This window comes from Onychomys torridus, chromosome 7 (assembly GCF_903995425.1).
Source record: "Onychomys torridus chromosome 7, mOncTor1.1, whole genome shotgun sequence".
Taxonomy (NCBI): domain Eukaryota; kingdom Metazoa; phylum Chordata; class Mammalia; order Rodentia; family Cricetidae; genus Onychomys; species Onychomys torridus.
In genome coordinates, this window is record NC_050449.1 from 115,691,259 (window position 1) to 115,712,070 (window position 20,812).

Here is a 20,812-nt window from a genome sequence, read left to right on the forward strand (position 1 = left end):
CACTTGTTGTTGGTGTGTGTTTGTGTGTTTGTGATTAGGAGTGCATAACTGTGTAAAAATACAATTCCATTCACTGTTTTTAGGGTTATTTCTGAGGCTTGATGTCAGATTATTCCTCATAGGCTTTTCATGAGGCAGTGAATCACATAAGAGCATGGTTTATAATTAAGTTGGAAATCATGTCCCAACCTTCAGAACACCTCCCTTCTCCAGTAAAAAGCACTGTTTTATGCACTGTGAACACACAGCTGAGATAATACAATCTTAAAATGAAATTGTCACAGGGGAGGTTAAGCTAAGGTCTCATAGCTAGATGAACTCTGAGAGTTTCTGTCCCCTGTAGCAAGCAGCTGGTGCAAAGTACTTTTGCAAGCAGCCCACTAGCCTAGGCCTGGGTCCTTCTATAGGACTTCTGGGATTAAAGGCATGCGCCACCACTGCCTAGACAACCATACTTTTAAAAAATATCTCCAGGTCATACTTTTTAGGTAGAACAATTTGGGTGTATTAGTATTCTAGAATGTTCTCTGAGTGTTTCTATCCAGTATTTATGAGGAACATTTCTATTGACAGTTGACAAAACTCAGATTCTAAGTAAAGAAAGTTCAAATCACATTCCAAACTTGGCTGACAGGATGGCAGGACAGGTGTGGGCATGTCTCCCTTGGATGTCAATGTATATAAAGTATTTTGCTTGGCATCAGGCTCAAAGTACAATCCTTTTGACAATTGTTTCTATAACTTTGCAAGGTATGTGTTGTTGGGTGGGAGGGCTTGTCATTTAAATAGGAAAGAGGTTGTGATTCCGCAGGCACCAAGACTTCTGGGTTTTCGATAACACTGAATAGAAGTTGTCATTCTTTAGGCAGCCTGACTCCAACTGCTCTGTGTTAGGTCAGGACTGTCTCTATGTGAGAGTTCATATTGCAGATGTCTACCCAGCAGACCTGTCTAGCATGTTCCTCACTTTTCCCACTGAACACTCAAGATGCCTGTACCACTGGCTTTCTTGCAAGAGATTTAGAGAATGAGTAGGGAAGAGCTTTCTGACCTGAGCACTGGTATTTGCTGAGTGGACACTTAGATGCAGGCCATCATGTGTGTGAAGGCTGTCATCAGTGTCCCTGACCTGATGGCTTGGCCCACCCAAGCCATCAGCACTTGCTCCAGTTGGGACAACTATATTGTCTGAAAACATGGCCAATGTGACCTGTGATCCCAAATCACCCCTGATGAGAGCCACTGAGGTTGAAGGACTCCTGAAGCACTAGCCAAAACAGTACATGATTAAGATTTCAATTCTGTCCCTTGATATTCATTATCAGGAAAGCACATTGCCACATTAAAACTTAGGGTGTTCAATGAAGGTGCTTAAGAATCTCTTTTTATCAAGTCAGACATGGTGGCACACACCTTTAATCTCAGAAACTGGGAGTCAAAGGCAGATCTCTGAGTTGGAGGTCAGTCTGCAAGAGTTCCATGACAGCCAGAGCTACACAGAGAAAACCTGTCTTGTAAGACCACTTATCCAGTAGCAGTAACCCTGTAATCCCATCACTTGGGACAAACATAGGAGGACTGTAAGTTAACATCTACCCTGGATGACATTAAGACACTTGTCTCAAAAAATAAAAAAAATAAACAGTCCCACTCCCATGAATTCATCATTGTTCATGATGCAGGCTTTCTCCTTTCTTCTTCGTAGTTGCTTCCCTTCAGAACTCTCCCTCACATCTGACCTCAGCTCAGCACCTGCTCTGGCAGGTCCTGAACAGATTCAGTAATTAAGAACCTTGTACAGGAGGTGTGGGGGGCTGGAGAGATGGCTCAGCAGTTAAGAGCACTGACTGTTCTTCCAGAGTCCCCGGTTTCAATTCCCAGCACCTACGTGGCAGCTCACAACTGTCTGTAACTCCAAGATTTGACAGCATCACACAGACATACATGCAGGCAAAACACTAATGCAAATAATAAATTATCATTATTAAAAGAAAGAAAGAAACTTGTACCAGGATCAGTATGATCTGAAGCTTAAGATGCCTACTGCAGAGCCTGGGATCTGCGTTCGATCCCTGAAACACATAGTGGACAAAGAGAATTGACTCCAAAAGTTTGTCTTCTAACCATCACATAGGTGCTGTGGCACATGCTCACTTAGCCTTATACCTTCACACAGATTAATAATAAATTAAAAAATTTAAATTGATAAAAAACAAAAACTTGTACCACTGGCTCAAGAAACATAAGTCCTTTTAGATTTTGATAGCACCTAACATGTGTGGCTGCCACCTCCAGGGCAGTGGCATGCCTTTGGGCTGCCTTTGGGAAGTGATTGAGTACAGCATGAACATCACTGTGGCCCTTCCTGCCAGTGACAAAACAAGGGTCGCCTGGTCAGAGCAGTTATCTGAGCCCATGCTTGTCTCCTCCCCACTGTTAGTTATTTAGCGGCGCTCTTACCCGCGAGGAACACGTCCTGAACACGACAAGACCACAGAAAAGTTTTTATTAAAGAGGACAGAAATGTGACAGGCCTGTGTGAAGTACACGTGGGTGAGGAGACAAGGGGGGCTCATGCAAGATGGCACCGGCTTTATAAAGGTTGGGCCGCGCATGGCTACAGGAACTCGTGTGGGTACTCCACGCATGCGCATAGATTACATGGCTGCACGTGCGCTTTACGCAACCACGTAAAGCCATAGAGTCCCGGTCCCGCAAGATGTTCTGACCTGGAAATGGAAATAATTAGGTGGTCCGCCAGACAAGCCCAACCGTGTGGACATGTTGTAATTTTCTATCATTCCCGACTTATTTGTTCTTAAAAAAAGAAAAAAAATGTGTATGGATGGGTATAGGGCGCCGTTTCTCTCAAAGACTGCTTCAGGCTAAATGGTGGACATCGATTGGTCCTTGAAGGGAAATGGGGAGGCTGGCTCCTGAAGTCCTGGGATGAAGTCCTGCAGCTGTGTCCATCCTTCATGGTGTGGCTGGTCCTGGGATGAAGTTCTGTCATGCCTTGTTCTGCAGCTGTCCGTCCTTCATGGTGTGGCTGGGAACCTTTTGTCTGACAGGACACTGGTGACATAAAACGCTTATAGAAAAAGACTCATTATTATTTTGTCTTTGGAGTTGACATTTATCTGAGATAGATCTGGCCTATCTGGATGGAGACATGTTAAAAAGATGGCTGTGATGTTTTAGTACTCTGCTTGATTTTTACCTGAGACAAGCCTTATTTAAGGTAGTTTATTTAAGGCACCTGTTTGTTTTGTTCGCATTTACACAGATGATCAGTTGCTGAGTATTGAATAGTGATAGACTGTTATATCCTTACCGCCTGGATATTTTGATGGTTCTTTTTGCCTCTGGCCCTGTGTGGCCCTAGTTGGGAAAGGGGTATACCATATTCCTCTGGAATTGGTGACAAGGCAGTGGATCCTGGTGTCCTCTGGAGTTTGAGAGTGGAAGAGAAATTATTTTTTTGAATTAGGGACAAGGCAAAGATCATGGCCCTGTCATGTATGCACATGAGAAACACAGGCGGTAACTTTAAAGTGAGACAGTGAGCTCTTATCTTAGTTGGAAATCTTTCTCATTAAGTAACTCTGAAAGTACAATTAAATCTGGTGAGGTAAGTAAGGCAGTCCTCTGTACCCGACAATAGAAAGGAGTGACATCCTAAAACTCCCAGGACTGAGTCAATGGCTCTGGTATCCAGAAGGAAAGAAACTGATCGCTTCCCTGCTGAGTTCTGGGTTCCCTGCTGTGTCCGTAGCCAAGCCTAGGTTTGCTGGAGGTCTTAGCTTGCTGTACCCATTCGTCTTGGCTCCTGGGGGCAGTCAGCTGACTGGTTGTCTTTCTAGGCAGCACAAGGACAAGGCTGTTGATGGACAGGGCATTCGCTAGCCCATGGCCTTTTTCACTTAAAACAGGGACCCAACAGCTTTCGGGAGTCAGCGAGTGCCAGCATTTGGCAATTTTGTTCTAGAGCTTTTATCTCTTTCCTGGCACACCTTAAACACCACAGATGACTCTTTTGCCCGTGGAGTCAGGAGCCTTGTTCTTCAGATACTTAACTTTAGCAGGGAACAAGAGACGGATTTTACTCTGTGTCCTGAATTTTTTTCTGACTATTGGTGGCTTAAAGACAGCTTTTGGAAGATCTGCCAGTAGGCAGACTGTAAACCGATCCTTTTGGAAGACTCGCCTGAGGCTATACGCTGTTTTTTTTTTTTTTTGGCTTAGGAGCCATCCTGATTATTGTAAACTTAATTGTTTAGATCTTAGCTGCTTTTAGACCCGTCTGTGGTTCTCAAGGCAGTTTGAGAATGAGTGGGTGGAGTTAAGGTGAGTTAGGGTGAGTCTGAGAAACCGCCCAAGCCCGTGCATTTGAGCCCGCCCACCGCTGGCTTGGAAGTCAGACAGAAAAGGTTACGAGTGGCAGACGCCTTAGTGGGAAAGGAAAGAAAAGGTTTAGAGCTTTAGCAGAAAGCTTGGAGATGAAGCAACTCTTATTTTCCCGTTCGCTGGCTGAAGTACCTGCCACGCTGTTATGTGGTCAGGTTTACCGGTACCACAAAGCTGTTAAGCGGCCAGATTTACCGGTACCGCCCCATCCACCAATGTAAGTGGGTGGTATCTGCCCTCTGTCCCATGGCTGTAGCTGAGTGAAAAATAAAAAATGAAAAAAAAAAAAAAAACAAACAAAGCGGGATCAGACTTCAACTCAGGCGTCCCGAGAATGAAGTAAGATCTAAGATCAGCTTAGGTGCCCCCACTTTGTCAAGGGATGGGAAGAGCTGCGACTGCGCTGCTGTTGGTCCATCCGGTAGACCCCAGACGCCATTTTTGCTCCTTCTTGTCGGGAGCAAAAATGTGCCCACCAATGCCAGCACAACCTGAGGACAACCCCCGGGATTGTCCGTCGCAAACATATAGCTCAGATTTCAGCCATTAGAACAGCAGACTCACTGTGAAAAATCGTGGTGGTATCAATAGTGGCGGCCAGCTGGAGGTGCGTGCTGGTTGGCGGAAGAATCACAAGCTATGGTTACCTTTCTAGAGCTTTTTTGAGAGAGATAAAGCTAAGATAAAGAGCAACTCTTTCCATTTGCCTGTTCGCTGGCCAGAATTAGATAATTCCTGTAAAAGATTGGGATTTTTTGATATTTGTTTTTAAAAGCATACTTGAGCCATCTCTCAGTACAGAGACAGATAAGCTTAGGAATCTTTAAGCAAGAAGACAGCCTAAGGGAGAGTTAGGAGTGATGGAGTTGGAAGCCTTATTTCCCATGTCTGCAGCAGAGAGGCAAAAAAATAAAATAAAATAAAATAAATAAAAATTAAAAAAATAAATGTAAAAAAAATAAGGCCTCCCGGAGGCCTGACGGATCTCGGGCACAAGCTGCCTTATCAGCTTGTCAGCTGATAAGTGGGGGCCCACCGCTGTGTGAGGTAAGGACTTCCCGGGAGCCCTTAACGCCCAGCTGCCCCTTGGGTGCGAAGAACATGCTCACACTGACGGTGGTGGTCCTATCGTGAAAAATATCTCAAGCTGCAGATGTGGGAGGTGGCTGGAAATTTGGGCCTGCAATGGGGGCCGACCGTAGCCAGTGGAGACCGTGGCCAGTATCCAAGTCACAGCACCAATGTTAGTTATTTAGCGGCACTCTTACCTGCAAGGAACACGTCCCGAACACGACAGGACCACAGAAGAGTTTTTATTAAAGAGGACAGAAATGTGACAGGCCTGTGTGAAGTACACATGGGTGAGGAGACAAGGGGGGCTCATGCAAGATGGCACCGGCTTTATAAAGGTTGGGCCGCGCATGGCTACAGGAACTCGTGTGGGTACTCCACACATGCGCATAGATTACATGGCTGCATGTGCACTTTACGCACGTAAAGCCACAGAGTACCGGTCCTGTGAGATGTCTGACCCAGGATGGCTATTTTGAACTGGAAATAGGCGGTCTGCCGGGCAAGCCCAACTGTGTGGACATGTTGTAATTTTCTATCACCCACTCCGCACCTCTGTGACCCTAGAACATGGGAAGTGGAGAAAGTGGAGGCAGGAGGTCGAGACCACCCTCGACTACTATTAAATCCCAGGCCAGCCTCAGCCACAGGAGACCCTGTTTCAGAAAAAAAATCAGCTAAGAATCCTCATAACATCTTACAACTGTCCCTCCAACCATACTCCCTATTCAGTTCATTGCTCTGGAATCGAGGTTGTCTCAATGTCACGGACAGCAGACGTACAGCTCGATGGGAATGGCAGGCTCTGCCACCCAATTGTTTTTGGAGATCTCTAGCCAGGTGAAGCTGTGATCTTTACTGACACAGAAGAAAAGAGCTTCAGGAGGAGTTGGTGTGAAGCAAAGCTGAGACTTATTAAGCCAAGCATGAGTTTGTTGAGTAAAATCACTGTGGGGTTTATAAAGAGAAAGCACATACAGATTTCAGCACAGAAGTTGCTGAAGAGACCTAAAGAAAGGACAGCAACACACACCCCAGGTAAGGGGCGGGAGTGGGCTTCCCCAGAGAGATGCAGTCTTGAGTTTTCAGATAGCAAGACTGTGCAAAATGAAGGGGTATTATTATTTATGTGTTAAAGTGGGGAAGTGGTGAGGAATTCTGAGAGTGGGATTTTCCCAGAATAGGGTTTCCTCAACTTTTTATATTATGTAGCTTTCTGGATGTATCCTGGCATCAGATGCATGATGGGAGCAGGTGGTTCTGCTAGACTAATGCTGTGTAGATCATTATGAAGCAAAGAACAGTGGTTGTGGTTGTTTGAATAAGAATGGCTCCATAGGCTCGTATATTTGAATGTTTAGGGAGTGGCACTACTTAAAGGATTAGGAGGTGTGGCCTTGTTGGAGGAAATGTGACACTGGGAGTGCTGTGAGATTTCAAGACCCCAAGCCAGATGCAGTAGCTCTCCTCTTCCTGTTGCCTGTGGATCCAGATGTAGAAATTTCAGCTATCTCTCCAGCACCATGTCTGCCTGCATGATGGCAATGAACTAAACCTCTGAAACTATGTACAAGCCCCAATTAAACGCTTTCTTTTATAAGAGTTGCCATGGTCATAGTGTCTCTTCACAGCAATGTAACACTGACTAAGGCTCTGGTCTTCTGAGTTAGCTGCATTGGTCCCAGCTGGTTTGGGATGGCCTTTCTGTAATATGACTCTGACACTGCATTAACCTGTTAAACTGGGGATATAGTTCAGCTGGTAGAGTGTTTGCCTTACATTTTTGAGGCTCTGGGTTCTGCCCCCAGCACTGCAAAAACCAAACAAACTATATGTCAGACTATATGTAGATTGCTTCTTGTTCCTTACCAGCCTTATTAACAGCTCAAGGAAAGTAGCTAGTGGAATGGCATCAGTCTTACTTTTGGGGCATTCTTGGCAAATGATAAGCAACTGCCCCTACCTGTGCTCACAGTTCCCCTCCTCCCCACCCTGTGTCTGTATGCTTCCTCCACAGCATGTTATACGGCATTCTCTGTAGCTAGAGTTTTCCTGCCTGGCCCACAGTCAGGACAAATTTCTCTCACCCGCCAGACGCTCAGACCCAACCAAGTAAACACACAGAAACTTATATTGCTTACAAACTGTATGGCCTTGGCAGGCTTCTTGCTATCTAGTTCTTATATCTTAAATTAACCCATTTCTGTTAGTCTAAAGTTGCCATGTGGCTCGTGGCTTACCAGTACCTTACATCTCGCTTCTCATGGCGGCAGCTTGCAATATCTCTCCCTCAGCCTTCCTGTTCCCAGAATTCTCTTCTCTGCTTCTCCCACCTATACTTCCTGCCTGGCTACTGGCCAGTCAGCATTTTATTTACACAGAGCAATATTCACAGCACTTCTCTGTCACTAGCATATAGCTTGGGGGGTTGCACACCATGCATATTCAATAAGAGTGACTGGAAATAACTGGATTGAGTCAGATGCCCAGAAGAAAAGGCCCCTTGCTTTATTGCTGCCAATAATAAAACTCTCCATGCAAGCCAAAGCAGATGTGATGCCATGTTCAGTAATTGCTCAGGCCTTGGCAAGGATCTGAAGGTAAAGTCTGCTCAAGAAATCTATGCTGGCAGCAATTGTAGCAAAAGTGAAATTTTTCATCTTAGAAATCAATGTTCTTGGCGTGGAGGTTGTAAATGAAACTTTTTTCTTTAAACACACAAAAAAAAACAAAGGCTATATTATCTCAGAGGGACTTTGTTATCAATCCATGTCTAGGCTATTTAAATAACCTAATTGAACACTAGAAGTGATTGACATTAGAGGCATGTGACAATTGTATCTTCATTATTGGGAATTTCTGTTCGGTCATGTTTGTAAAAAAGGCTGTAATTTTGAAGTGCCACTGAGCTTGCCTTTGGAGCAGATTCGAGGAGATGAGGAAGAATCCTCTCTACAGTGCACACTTCCCAGCTCTCCTCCTTCAGCAGGGCCTGAGAGATCATCAGTAAAATGGACAGTTTGGTTGTGAAGTAAATATTTAACATGCCTTTTGATTTGAGATGTTCCCCCCCCCCCTTTTTTGTTTTTTTTTGAGACAGGGTTTCTCTTTGTAGTTTTGGTGCCTGTCCAGGATCTCACTCTGTAGACCAGGCTCGCCTTGAACTCACAGAGATCCACCTGGCTCTGCCTCCCGAGTGCTGGGATTAAAGGCGTGTGCCACTGCCACCTGGCTGAGATGTTTCCTTTTTTTTTAACTACATAAAATTAAGGGCAATGTTAGCTAATAGCAAAATTTGTGTATTATTTTCTTCTTTTCTTTCTTTGTTTTTACACTTTATTATAAATTATGTGTATCTGTGTCTGTCTTTGTATGGGTATGTACATGTGGGTGCAGATGCTTGTGGAGGCCAGGAGAGGGCAACAGATTCCCTGGAGTCCTAGGCAGTTGTGAGCCACCTGACCAGGTGCTTCCAAAAGAAGCTCTGGTCTCTGCCAGAGCAGCAAGTGCTCTTAACCATGGAGCCATCTCTCTCCACCCTTTGTTTTTTAACTGGGGATTGAATGTAGAAGTTGGTGTGTGCAAGGCAAGTGGTTTCCTGCTGAGCTATGAGCTATGAGCCATGCTTTTCTTTGAATTTGTGATGCTCCTGACTCAGTTTACACACAAGTAGCTGGGGTAACGGGCCTGTACCAATAGGGCTGGCTACTGTTAGTATGTTTGTTGTTGCTTGTTTGTTTGATTTTCTTTGTATGTTCCAGATTGGCCTATGTTCTATGTAGCTCGATTGGTCTTGAACTTACCATGATTCTTTTGCCTCAGCCTCTAAAGTGCTGGGCTTACAGGTGTGAACCATCAGACAGGGCATTTGGTGTTTATTAATTTTTCTGTCATCTATATATTCTCAGAGTAAAATCTCTTCTTCTTCTTCTTCTTCTTCTTCTTCTTCTTCTTCTTCTTCTTCTTCTTCTTCTCCTCCTCCTCCTCCTCCTCCTCCTTCTTCTTCTCCTTCTTCTTCTCCTTCTTCTTCTCCTTCTTCTTCTCCTTCTTCTTCTCCTACTTCTTCTTCTACTTCTTCTTCTCCTTCTCCTCCACCAACTTTTGACTCGGATTATAGCATTCATTTATTTATTTCAAGGAACTGGGACTTCCTGTGTAACCCAAGCTGGCCTGGTACTCTCTGTGTAGCCTAGGCTGGAACTCACAATCCTCTTGAGTCGGCCTCAAGAAGGAGGGCTTTTCTACTGAGTCGAGGCCAGCCTCCCTGTCTCTCTCTCTCACTGTATTTTCTCTATGTAGGGCTCACTGTGATTCTTGGCTCGGTAATCCAGGCTTGTTCCCTAGGTAACTGGATGTCATGCAGGTTTATTTGATTATCATTCTTCAGAGAGATTTCCCTAACTTTTCTCTCATCCCAGTTTTTGCTTTACAGCACTTACAATGCATTACCTATCAATTAATTTTTTTGTTACTGCTTCTTCCAATTTTCAACTCTACTAGAAGCCTGAAGCAAGCTTACTGCTTTATCTCCAGGGCCTACTTAGCATTCAGTAAATAATTCATTGCCTGACAGGATGAAGGGGTGAATAACTGTAAACCTAAATGACAAATTTACTTCTTGACCAGGTGCTTATTATGACTTTGAGTGCCCCTTTATGGGAAGCCAAGTTTGCTCAGGAACAAAGGTCATGAACCAAAACCTTAGGATGGGAAATAAGATGGTGGCCATAAAGAGGCCAATGAAACCAGTGCAGGTAGTTAAATACTGGAATGCTTCTCCCTGGAACAAGAGCTTCCTGTGACTTCTGTGGATTAGGGGAGGGAAATAATTTGCTCCTCATTCCTTGGAGTTCTCTCTCTCTCTCTCTCTCTCCCTCTCTCATAGGGTCTTATAACCTAGGCTGGACTTGAACTCCTGCCCTAACTTCCCAAATCCTGGAATTATTGGCATGTACCTCACCTGGCTTCCTCATGAGTTCTTAAATATTCACACAGCCACATTTACCCCCAGTAAGGTCTGGTAGTTAAGACAAAATTAACCATCTTAACAATTTACCAATGAACATCTACTCAGGGCTCAAGCTGTCCTGGAACTCACTCTGGCCTTGAACTCACAGAGATCTGTCTGACTCTGCCTCCTGAGTGCTGGGATCAAACGTATGTGTTACCACACTGGCCACGAATTTATATTTCTTTAGCAACTTTAAATTTTGCTTTAAACCCAGTAGTACCTTTATTTGTAGTAAGTCATATGAACAAAAGAAGGGGAACAGGTCAGTTCTCAGTTTCATGACTCTTGTTTCTAAGGCATCTGCTTTGCTTTAATGCTCTAAGAACTGAGGCCTGCAGGAGCTCTGAGTTACTGGGCTGAGAGATGAAAAGCACTGCAGTGTTTTCTAATTATACCTTGTAGTGATGTATGGTGAAGAGGAAGCCTCCACCAGGGTTGATCCAGCAGACTGGCAACTCCTGTCAGCCTCCCATTTTCTGGTTGTGAGGATTTGTCCTGTGAGGATACCTTTCCCTTTCTCCAGCATTCCAAATTCTGAGAAAAGCCAACCCTAAATGATTAAGATGTTAACTGATTGTTTTTTTTTAACTAACCAATGAAATCCAGTATCTCTGATGATGTCCTGCTAACATCAAAATGTGTCTAGCTCTGAATCAGCAAACACAAATTAAGCACATTGCTAAGAGGTTGAATGTGTAGAAAAGTGCCCTAGGGAGTCAAGGTTAATTGGAATGTTCCATCTCTGAGTTCCCTAAAATAACCTTTATGTGGATGATACTCCTCCACCTCCAAGTTCTTTTTGTTTGTTTGTTTTTGTTTTTTTTGAGACAGGCTTTCTCTGTGTAACAGCCCTGGCTGGAACTCACTCTGTAAACTAGGCTGGCCTTGAACTCACAGAGATCCACCTGCCTCTGCCTCGAGAGTGCTGGGATTAAAGGCATGCACCACCACCACCTGGCTCACCCCGAGTTCTTACAGTGCTGACTCTCGAATATACTGGATTTCTTACCCATTAACATTTGTCTCAGGGGTATTGACTTTCAAGTGGTAAGCAGATGGACTTGGGTCTGACAACAATTTTGGACAACATTCTTTAGAATTCCTAATACTGTATGGAAAGAAAGAGATGGGAAGGTGAGACAGGGAGAGGATAAATCTAGATGTTTTTACTTCCCTGAGTTGGCAGGTGGTTCTAAGAACTTATTCAATTCAGTGTATATTGAATTTTTATGTGCTCAAGGCTGAATGTAAGGTAAAGTGAATCTTTTTTAAATATTCTTTGCAAACTAAAAGAAAAGGTATCAAACTTATTATACAATCATACAGTTGTTTGGTTGAGAGCAGGGACCAACTCATTCTCAAACTCATTCTTTTCCTGAAACACCAACTGCATGGCTGCCTGCATCCATAGCCCTGCCAGAACTGATTTGTATGCTACCTACCAGCAGGGGCGTCTGATGTTTCTGGGCTGATTCCCTTTGCCCTCTTCCACCTCAAGGACTGTCCTGCCCCATATTTCAATCAAGGCTGTTACTCCTCACACACCCATCCTGTTCCCAGCCATTGTGAGACTAGCCTGCAGGCCCAGTTTTATGGGAGCTTGCATTCAGTACACACACACACACACACACACACACACACACACACACACACACACAAACGATTGTAGGATACACTGCTGGGATTTCTCAGTTGCCTCTCATCAATACTGAGGTCCTGTAATCTAAATACAAGGCTGGGTTGGGATAACTAAACATACTCGGCTTAGTCTATCTTGTTGCTTTTAACAGAATGCCTGAGAATGGTTATTTTGTAAAGAAGAGTTTATTTGGCTTGTGGTTCTGAAGGCTGGGGAGCCCCAGGCCATGGCATTGGCATCTGCTCAGTTTCTGGGGTATGTATATATGTATAAGTGCATATGCTCATGTATATATGTGTGGAGGCCAGAAGATAGTTCAGGTGGCTTTCCTCAGGTGTCCCCTACCTTGTGAGACAGGGCCCTTCACTGGCCTGGAACTTGTCAAGTAGGCTAGGCTGGCTTGGCAGTGAGCTACAGGGATCCACCTGTCTCCACCTTCCCACTGCTTGGATTATAGACATGTGCCACCATGCCCAGCTTAAAAATCTCTTCTTGGTAAATGCTAACTCTTGGGGCTGGTAAGATGGCTCAGTTGGCAAAATGCTTACTGTGCATTAAGGATCTGAGTTTGGCTCTCTGGTACCTGAACAGGAGATGGGCACAGGGGCTGGAGAGATGGCTCAGTGGGTTAAAGTGCTGCTGTTCTTGAGAGAACCCCAGTTCATTTTCCAGCATCCATAACAGCTGACAATTACCTGTAACTTCACTTACAGGGGACCTGATGCCCTCTTCTAACCTCCATGGACACCAGATATGCACATGGTGCACATACATACATTTGGACAAAACACTCATACACATAATGTAAAAATCTGAAATAAAAGAAAAGGCTAGGCAAGTGACATGTGGCTATAATCCCAGCACTGGGGAGACCAGAGCATCCCTGGAGACTCACTGCCCAGCTAGTTTTGCTCCAAATCAGGAGTTCCATGAAAGACCTTGCCTTAAAAAATAAACTGCAGCCAGGCGGTGGTGGCGCACGCCTTTAATCCCAGCACTCAGGAGGTAGAGCCAGGCGTATCTATGTGAGTTCGAGGCCAGCCTGGTCTACAGAGGAAGATCCAGGACAGGCACCAAAACTACACAGAGAAACCCTGTCTCAAAAAACCAAAAACCAGGGGCTGGAGAGATGGCTCAGAGGTCAAGAGCACTGCTTGCTCTTAAAGGTCCTGAGTTCAATTCCCAGCAACCACATGGTGGCTCACAACCATCTGTAATGAAATTTAGTGCCCTCTTCTGGCATGCAGGGATAGGTGCAGACAGAACACTGTATACATAATAAATAAATCTTAAAAACAAAACAAAAAACAAAAAACTGCATTTCTCTCACTAACTGCCCACAGACCTCAAAATGGATGGCAGAATATAAGACTTTTTTCCTGCTGTGCAGCCCAGGCTAGCTAGCCTTCATTCACAGTTCTCCCTCAGTCTCCTAGTGTGAGATTACATGTGTGTACTACCACACCTGGCTAGGACTGATGATTTCAAACATATTTGCTTCCCACAGGGCATGGCATCAGACTGCAGCAGAAAGCCTGATTTCCTGTGCAGTGAATCCTTGGTGAACAATGGAAGGGAAACCACTTAGCCCATGTGGAGTTTGTCAAAAGAAATAGCTGTGAGCAGGGAGTGCCATGGAAACGGCACAAAGAGCAGCAGCATTAAATAGCCAGATATGCACTTACTTTGTATATCTTTATTTAAAAAAAGTATAGGAAATGAATAAGATGTTATTTTAAATGTCTCTACATTAAATAAATTATTTTCATGTATGCATTGGAGATCCACAGAGACTGGTCCTCCAACCTGTACTGAGGTTACAGCTGATGGACTTGGGCTTGTCCCCATTAAAGAGTCAACCCTTTTCTTTCATATGCAGCCACAGGCCCAGTCAATGCGTGCAAAGGCTTCCTGGGCATCAGCAGAGCCAAGATAGAAAGACACTGGGCTGACACACAGTAAGAACCAACATATGAGATTGTCTGACTCCCCAAGGGGCATCTGAAAGTCAGTGGAAACATACAAGGCCCCCACTCAGCATAGTGATTCCAAGTGAGGGAAGGAACCACAGCTGCCCCTGGCCCTTCAAGGAGGGTGGTCAGCACCTTGGGTAGCTGGGAAGAAGTCAGTGGAAAGCTTTCAGAAAGGAAAGTGGAGGCACAGCACCCTCCTTTCTGGAGAGAACTCAAGAGGTCTTGGAGTTCAAACCTTCTGGGAGATGCTGGTAGAACAGTCTAGAGGCTATGTGGGCAAGATGACGAGATGCTTTCCAAGGCCAACCACTGAACATGATGAAGCACATTCATTTCTTGAAGGTTTACCAGAGATCCTGAACTCTGTAGTGTGCTAGACTACACTACCACGGCTTTCTCTCTAGATCATGGCAGAAGGAATTTTCCACTACCTCCTCCCTCTGTAAATTATGGGAGCTCCACTCTTTGCTATTCATACAATTCAATGTCAATTTACAGCCACAAGCACATAGCATCAAAGTAGAGGCAATAGGGAAATATATATATATATATATTTATTTATTTATTTGTTTTGGGGACAGGATTTCTCTGTGTAGACCAGGCTGTCCTGGAACTCAGAGATCCACGTGCCTCTGTCTCATGAGTGCTGGGATTAAAGGCATGCACCACCACTGCCTGGTATGTGTGTATGTGTGTGTGTGTGTATATATATATATACACACACATACACACACATACCCAGGGCCTTGAGCTTGCTAGGCAAGTGCTCTACCACTGAGCTAAATCCCCAACCTTTATTTATATATTTTTAAAGGATAAAATTTTCTCAAAATTTGTTTAAATGTCAAAGTATTGCTGCAGCTGGGAGAGTCACACACCACAGAGGAAATTTCTCTTATGCCTAAGAGTAGGGGATGAGAGGATCTGTGGTAAATTCTGCAGGGGAATAGCTGTACGCAGCAAAGGAGAACTGGGAAGTCTCTTACTGAGTAAGAGATACACACATGCACTCTTCTAGCTAGGTAGATCATCAATCACCCCCATAGATGCACATTTATCTAGTCTGCAGAAACCAAAACACAGCTGTCCAAACCAGTTAGCAAGAGATCAAACCACTACACTAGATCAAAGGAGCTTAATTTATGGGTTTTTTGTTGTTGTTTTGTTTTGTTTTCAAGACAGATTTTCTCCGTGTAGTTTTGGTGCCTGTCCTGGATCTCGCTCTGTAGCTGGCCTCGAACTCACAGAGATTGCCTGGCTCTGCCTCCCAAGTGCTGGAATTAAGGCATGTGCCCCCGTTGCCCGGCTGCTGCGATCCAGCTGCATGACCTCGGCTCAGGAGTTGGGCAAGGGGTCTTGTGTCTTGCATTGCACCGGTCAGTGCATGTGTGGTGTAGCTCTGTAGGCCCACCTGTGCATGTTCATCGGGAACCCTTGAAGGCTGCACACATACCCCATCATCTCTCTGTTCTGTTTTCGCTCTGCCCTCCACACATGATCTTTCCCAGGCCTGGTCTTCTCCCCCTCCCCCTCCTCCTAATAAAGCTCTCTGCTACCAGGTAGCATGGCTGTGGCTTGTGACCTTTGAACGGTAAGTGCTGTTTATCATCCATTTCACCGGCCATTTATGTTTTTAAAAGAGGGTCTTATATAGACCAGAAGGGCCTCCAACTCACTACACACTTGATGATGACCTTGAAATTCTGGTCCTCCTGCCTCTGCCTCCCTAGAACTAGGATTCCAGGTATGCACCATTATGCCTGGTTTTATGCTGTGCTGAGAATGGAACCCCCTTTGTGCATGTTAGGCCGGTACTCTACCAACTGAGCTATACTCCCAGCTTCACATTCAACTTTTTAAAACATAAAGGACCACCAAATAAATACTACTACTACTATTACTACTACTAATAAAAAAGCTTATTGTCATTTTCATCCAGAGGACTCCAGTGAGAGCAGAGAACTCAAGCAGAGCTCCTGGGAATCTGCTAAGTCTCTGCTTATTATTGAGAATCCAGAGCTGCTTGTGGTACTGTCTGGGTGGACCATGTCTCTCTTCTGGCACCATGGCCAGCCCCAACACAGCCTGAGTTCAAGAAGACCTGAGCTGTTAGGATGATATCCCCATCAGAAGCCACGATTTGCTCATCACTGGAAGGAGTCCACCAGGAAATCAGGATTTGGTGGCACTTTGCAAAACCTACTGTTCCTTCTAGTTGATTGCTCTCCCATCTGACTTCTGTTTAGGACAGTTTTTCATGTCTCAATGCCTGGTGTCAGGCATCTTAGCAAAGTCTTTGGATTGGGGCAAAATTATTCTTCTGTCTCCACTGGTCCCTGGGTGTTGAGTAGGGGGATGTCTGTCTCCCTGACACCTACCTCCCTCTTGTTGGGGTGTGAAAAAGTGTAGGGTTCACTCTCAGATTCAGGAGGGCTACTAGGAGCTGGCTCATCTGCAGTGAACTTTGCAGTTGGGGTCCTGGAGAATACAGGGGGTGGGGAGGGGGGACAGTCCCCCATGGGGCCCTGGAAGGGCCGGTAGGTGTCCACCTCTGGCTGGATGAAGGATCCACCGGAGTCCTGCAGCAAGTGCCCATACACCATGGTATCGTCGATGACTGCATACACATGAGAGTCATTGTCCTTTCGTCTTTTCTGGAACTTTTGAGTCTGGGGCACTTGGGTATTGACATTGCCATTGTAGATACCCACAGCAGGGCCCTTGTTGACCTTCTTCCTATTTGCAGAGAGTGACAACAGAATGAGAAAACTGTGTCAGATAAGTGACACATAGGACTCCTTGGGATTCTAACCTTATTTCACCTGAGTCCTTGAAGCCTACTAGCATTTGAAACTGGAACTGTCCCAGGGACTACTCAGAAGCAGCCTTTGTCTCAGGTTTCCAGGGTGGAAACTGAAGGATCATAAATGGAAGAAGTGGTTTAAACGAGCTTGTTTTGACTCTGATAGACTTCAGGGGAACCGACAATGGAGATACCTTGTAATTCCCCCCCTTCTTCTTCCCAGTAATAGGGATGCACAGGCCTTTCTAAACCACATCAGCTCAGCATGCCCAGGCCAACCTTCTAGAACATACAGTACTACCCTGTACTAATGCTGCTGTTTCTCTTACACAGAGCAGAGCTAATTAGCTAATTCCAGTTAATATCTGAGACTCAGGAGGAGAGAAGGGCACAAACTAGCTAATTTTCTGCTAGAGTTGAGGTCAGAACAGCTCATCATTAGCTGAGTGACTCTGTCCCTGTCCTATTAACAGCAACCACCAGGGAAAAAGCTAAAGTGCAGACAAAACCAGGATTCGGTGAATCGTTAACTTGGGGTGTGTGGTGCTCTCTGGTATTCAGATATGGACAGTTGTTGGCATGTCTGCCCTGGGCACACAGCTTTGCCTTCAGTGAACAAAGCAGCAGGAATTTAGACAATAGCTGACTCCAGGAGGCATTAGTCCATTAGCAAAATGGGCAGCAGAATGCAAAGGCTGGTAGCTCACTAACCCTAGACTGCACTTTTGTGAGGTAAAAGGCCATCTGGTGTTGACCAGCAGCTCCCAAGGCTCTTGCACAAGGCCTTCAACAGATGTCCCTCCCTCATGTTCTCACAGTGCCTGGCTTTTCTCTCTACCCATGGATAGTAGAAAAGACTGTCTTGCCCCTGGTTTATCCCCAGAACATTACCTGGGTCCTAGTGCCAAGGAAACCCTCTGAAAACACATACAGCAGGAACAAGTTCAGTGCCACTAAGTCCCCTTGTCCTTGCAGACCCTGCCCTCCCTCCTCCACCACACATACAATTTAGGAGCTTCACACAAGCACATCAGACAGCAGCCTCAAGCAGCTGAAGACCATAGGAAGACTTCCTGTGCTGGCAAGCATCAGGTCAATCTGGAACAGTTTGGAGAAGGAAGCATGATGGCTGGATTCTTGTTCTTAGCCAAATCCCTCTGCTGTGGGATGTCTTTCTGTATGCTGTGAATATGTGTTGCTCTGATTGGTTAATAAATAAGCTGCTTTGGCCTGTGGCAAGGTAGCTTAGTGGCAGGCGGAAAATCCAAAGAGAGAGACAGGAAAGAGAAAGGCAGAGTGAGGGAGACGCCAGACCGCCATCCTAAAAACATGTAATGGGATGCAGGTAAAGCCACAGAACATGTGGCAATACATAGATTAATAGTTATGGGCTGAGTTAAACTATAAGAGCTAGCTAACAAGAGGCCCGCCATAGGCCATACAGTTGATAATTAACATTAAGCCTCTGAATGATTATTTTATAAGTGACTGAGGGACCTTGGGCTGTGTGGGACTGGAGGAACATGGGACTGCGGAGCAGGCAGGACCTGAGAAAACTTACGGCTACATCCCTCCTCTCCACAAGGCATCTGGGGAGTCAGTGTTAAACAAATGTGTCCCAACTGAGTGGAACATGCTGTGTACCCCAGACAAGAAAGCATTCTCCTTTCCTATGTAGTAATGTGTATTTCACAGGAAAAGGCTTCATGGACCAGGAAGGAGCCCAGCATTCCTCAACAGTTGAGACAATCAGTCCCATTGCACATGAGGAATTTGCTCAGAGCCATAGTGAACTTGAAAAAAAAGTTTGGGGACTGAGGAGATAGTTGGTAAAGTGTCTGCAGTGCATGCATGAGGACCTAGGTCAGATCTCCAGCATCCATGTAAAAAGCTGGGTTTGGTGGCATGCATCTGTAATCCCAGGGGTGGGGAGGAGGAGATAGGCAGGCTCAGTGCTGAGCAAGCCTGGTGAGTGATGAGTTTGATCCCCAGGACTTACATGGTGGGAAGAGAGAACCAATCCTCACACACTGTCCTCTGGCCACCAAACATGGGTTGTGTCATGTGCCCATGAGCATGCACACACACACACACACACAAATAATAAAATGTAATAAAAATTACAAAAAATTTTTGTAAAATTGATTTTGAGGAATGACACCTGATGTTCTCCTCTAGCCTCCACAATGTGGCCAGAACATGCATATGTACCACACACACCTGCACACTCATACTCACAAAAATTTTTTTTCTAGAAGGTTCAAATCATGATAAAGTAAATGGAGATCTCTTCTCTGATCTTCATCAAATGTAGGAGAATTGATGAAGTCTGATGCCAAATTGGACTTATTTAAAAAGTCATTTACCTTTTAAGCAATGGAAGCTGCTGAAAAGGGAGAAGAGATGAGGCATTTAACCAGGCCCTGCTTCCTCTAAACTCTAGGGCTACCTTTTGGCACTGGTCTTCAGCCCCCAGATAAGCACAAAACAGACAGTTTATTTAAGAAACTACAGAAGAACAAACTAGGGCAAAAGATTTGTTTTTTTCTCTAGGTAGCAGAGGGTAGTGGGTCCTGCTAAAATCACTCCTGCTGCCATCAGCTTAATGAGCAGGCACAGGGGACTTAGTACTAGGACTAGGACACCACTGTGTGTGTGTGTGTGTGTGTGTGTGTGTGTGTGTGTATTTTATTCCCCCAGATATGCCTTCCCACCCTCTGAAACTGTAATTCATTCTTGGTAAGAATATTTAACATTGATCTTTTCGGGGAACTGGGAAGCAAAACACCCCAACATCATTGACATGAATAAGCTGGGTGTGGTAACACAGACCTATAATCTTAGTGCTCAAGGAGATAGAAGAGGACCAGGAATTCAAGGCCAGGCAAGGATATATAAGACTCTGTACCCATCCATCCACCCATCCATCCACCCATCCATGCATCCATCCATCCATCCATCCATCCATCCATCCATCCATCCATCCATCCATCCATGTTGTCTGTGTGATCCAAGGAGGCATTAAATCAGCCAAAGACAGCTAGAGAGATTCCACCTACTTCTTTTTCACAAAGCAGATGATGAGTCCCAGGGCAAACAGCAACAGGGCTCCACCTCCTACTACACCAATGATGACAGCCAAATCTGTGAGCAGAGACAGGAACAAAGACGAAGAGACAAGAGAGTTGGCATAAGGAAGAACTTGATAAGTCTCCAGCCCCCAGCTTCTTCCCTTCTGATCAGAGAGGCTAGAAACTGAAGATGACTGGGTCCTTTCTGAGCCTGATCTTTTTTTTTTGGGGGGGGGGTCGAGATACAGTTTCTTTGTGTAGCCGTGGCTGTCCTCGAACCCCAAATGTAGATGGCACTGGCCTCAGACTCACAGAGACCCACCTGCCTCTGCCTGCTGAGTGCTGGGATTAAAGTCATGCGCCACCACTGCCTGGCCAGAATCATTTTTTTTTTCTCTCTCTTTGAGACAGGGTTTCTCTGTAAACTCACTCTGTAGACCAGGCTGGCTTCAAACTCACATGGATCAGCCTGCCTCTGCCTGCTGAGTTCTGGGATTAAAGGTGCTGAGACTGATCTTAAAGGGAACTGTCAGCTAGCATGTTCTCTATGAGAGGAAACCAGCCAGTGTATAAAACATCTATGTGGAGGCCACCCATGTTACTCATGCAGAGTCTCCATGGGTATAAAACTCAACTAAGCCAAGAGGGAAAACTAAAGCTCTAGATACATGTCTCTAGTTGAACTATTCCATTTGAGTTGTTTGGTGCATGCATATGAACCACTGTGTTGTCTGAATTTCTGACTCAACTGTTTGTTATGAGCAAACAAAACAGTTACTGTCTAAGCCAGTGGTTCTCAACCCTCTCAATACTCCGACCCTTTACAGTTCCTCATGT

General features: G+C 45.1%; 1 protein-coding gene across 1 annotated transcript in view; it reads right to left on the reverse strand.

The window, feature by feature from the left end:
* Positions 1 to 15,625: 15,625 nt before the first annotated feature.
* Cdcp1 (CUB domain containing protein 1) overlaps positions 15,626 to 20,812 on the reverse strand; it is a 38,461-nt gene continuing 33,274 nt past the window's right edge. The window contains exons 8-9 of the mRNA XM_036193862.1: positions 19,964 to 20,048; positions 15,626 to 16,837 (exon numbers count right to left, since the gene is read on the reverse strand). Coding sequence (XP_036049755.1) covers positions 16,414 to 16,837; positions 19,964 to 20,048 — 509 coding nt within the window. The 3' untranslated portion in view covers positions 15,626 to 16,413. The remainder of the gene's footprint in view (positions 16,838 to 19,963; positions 20,049 to 20,812) is intronic.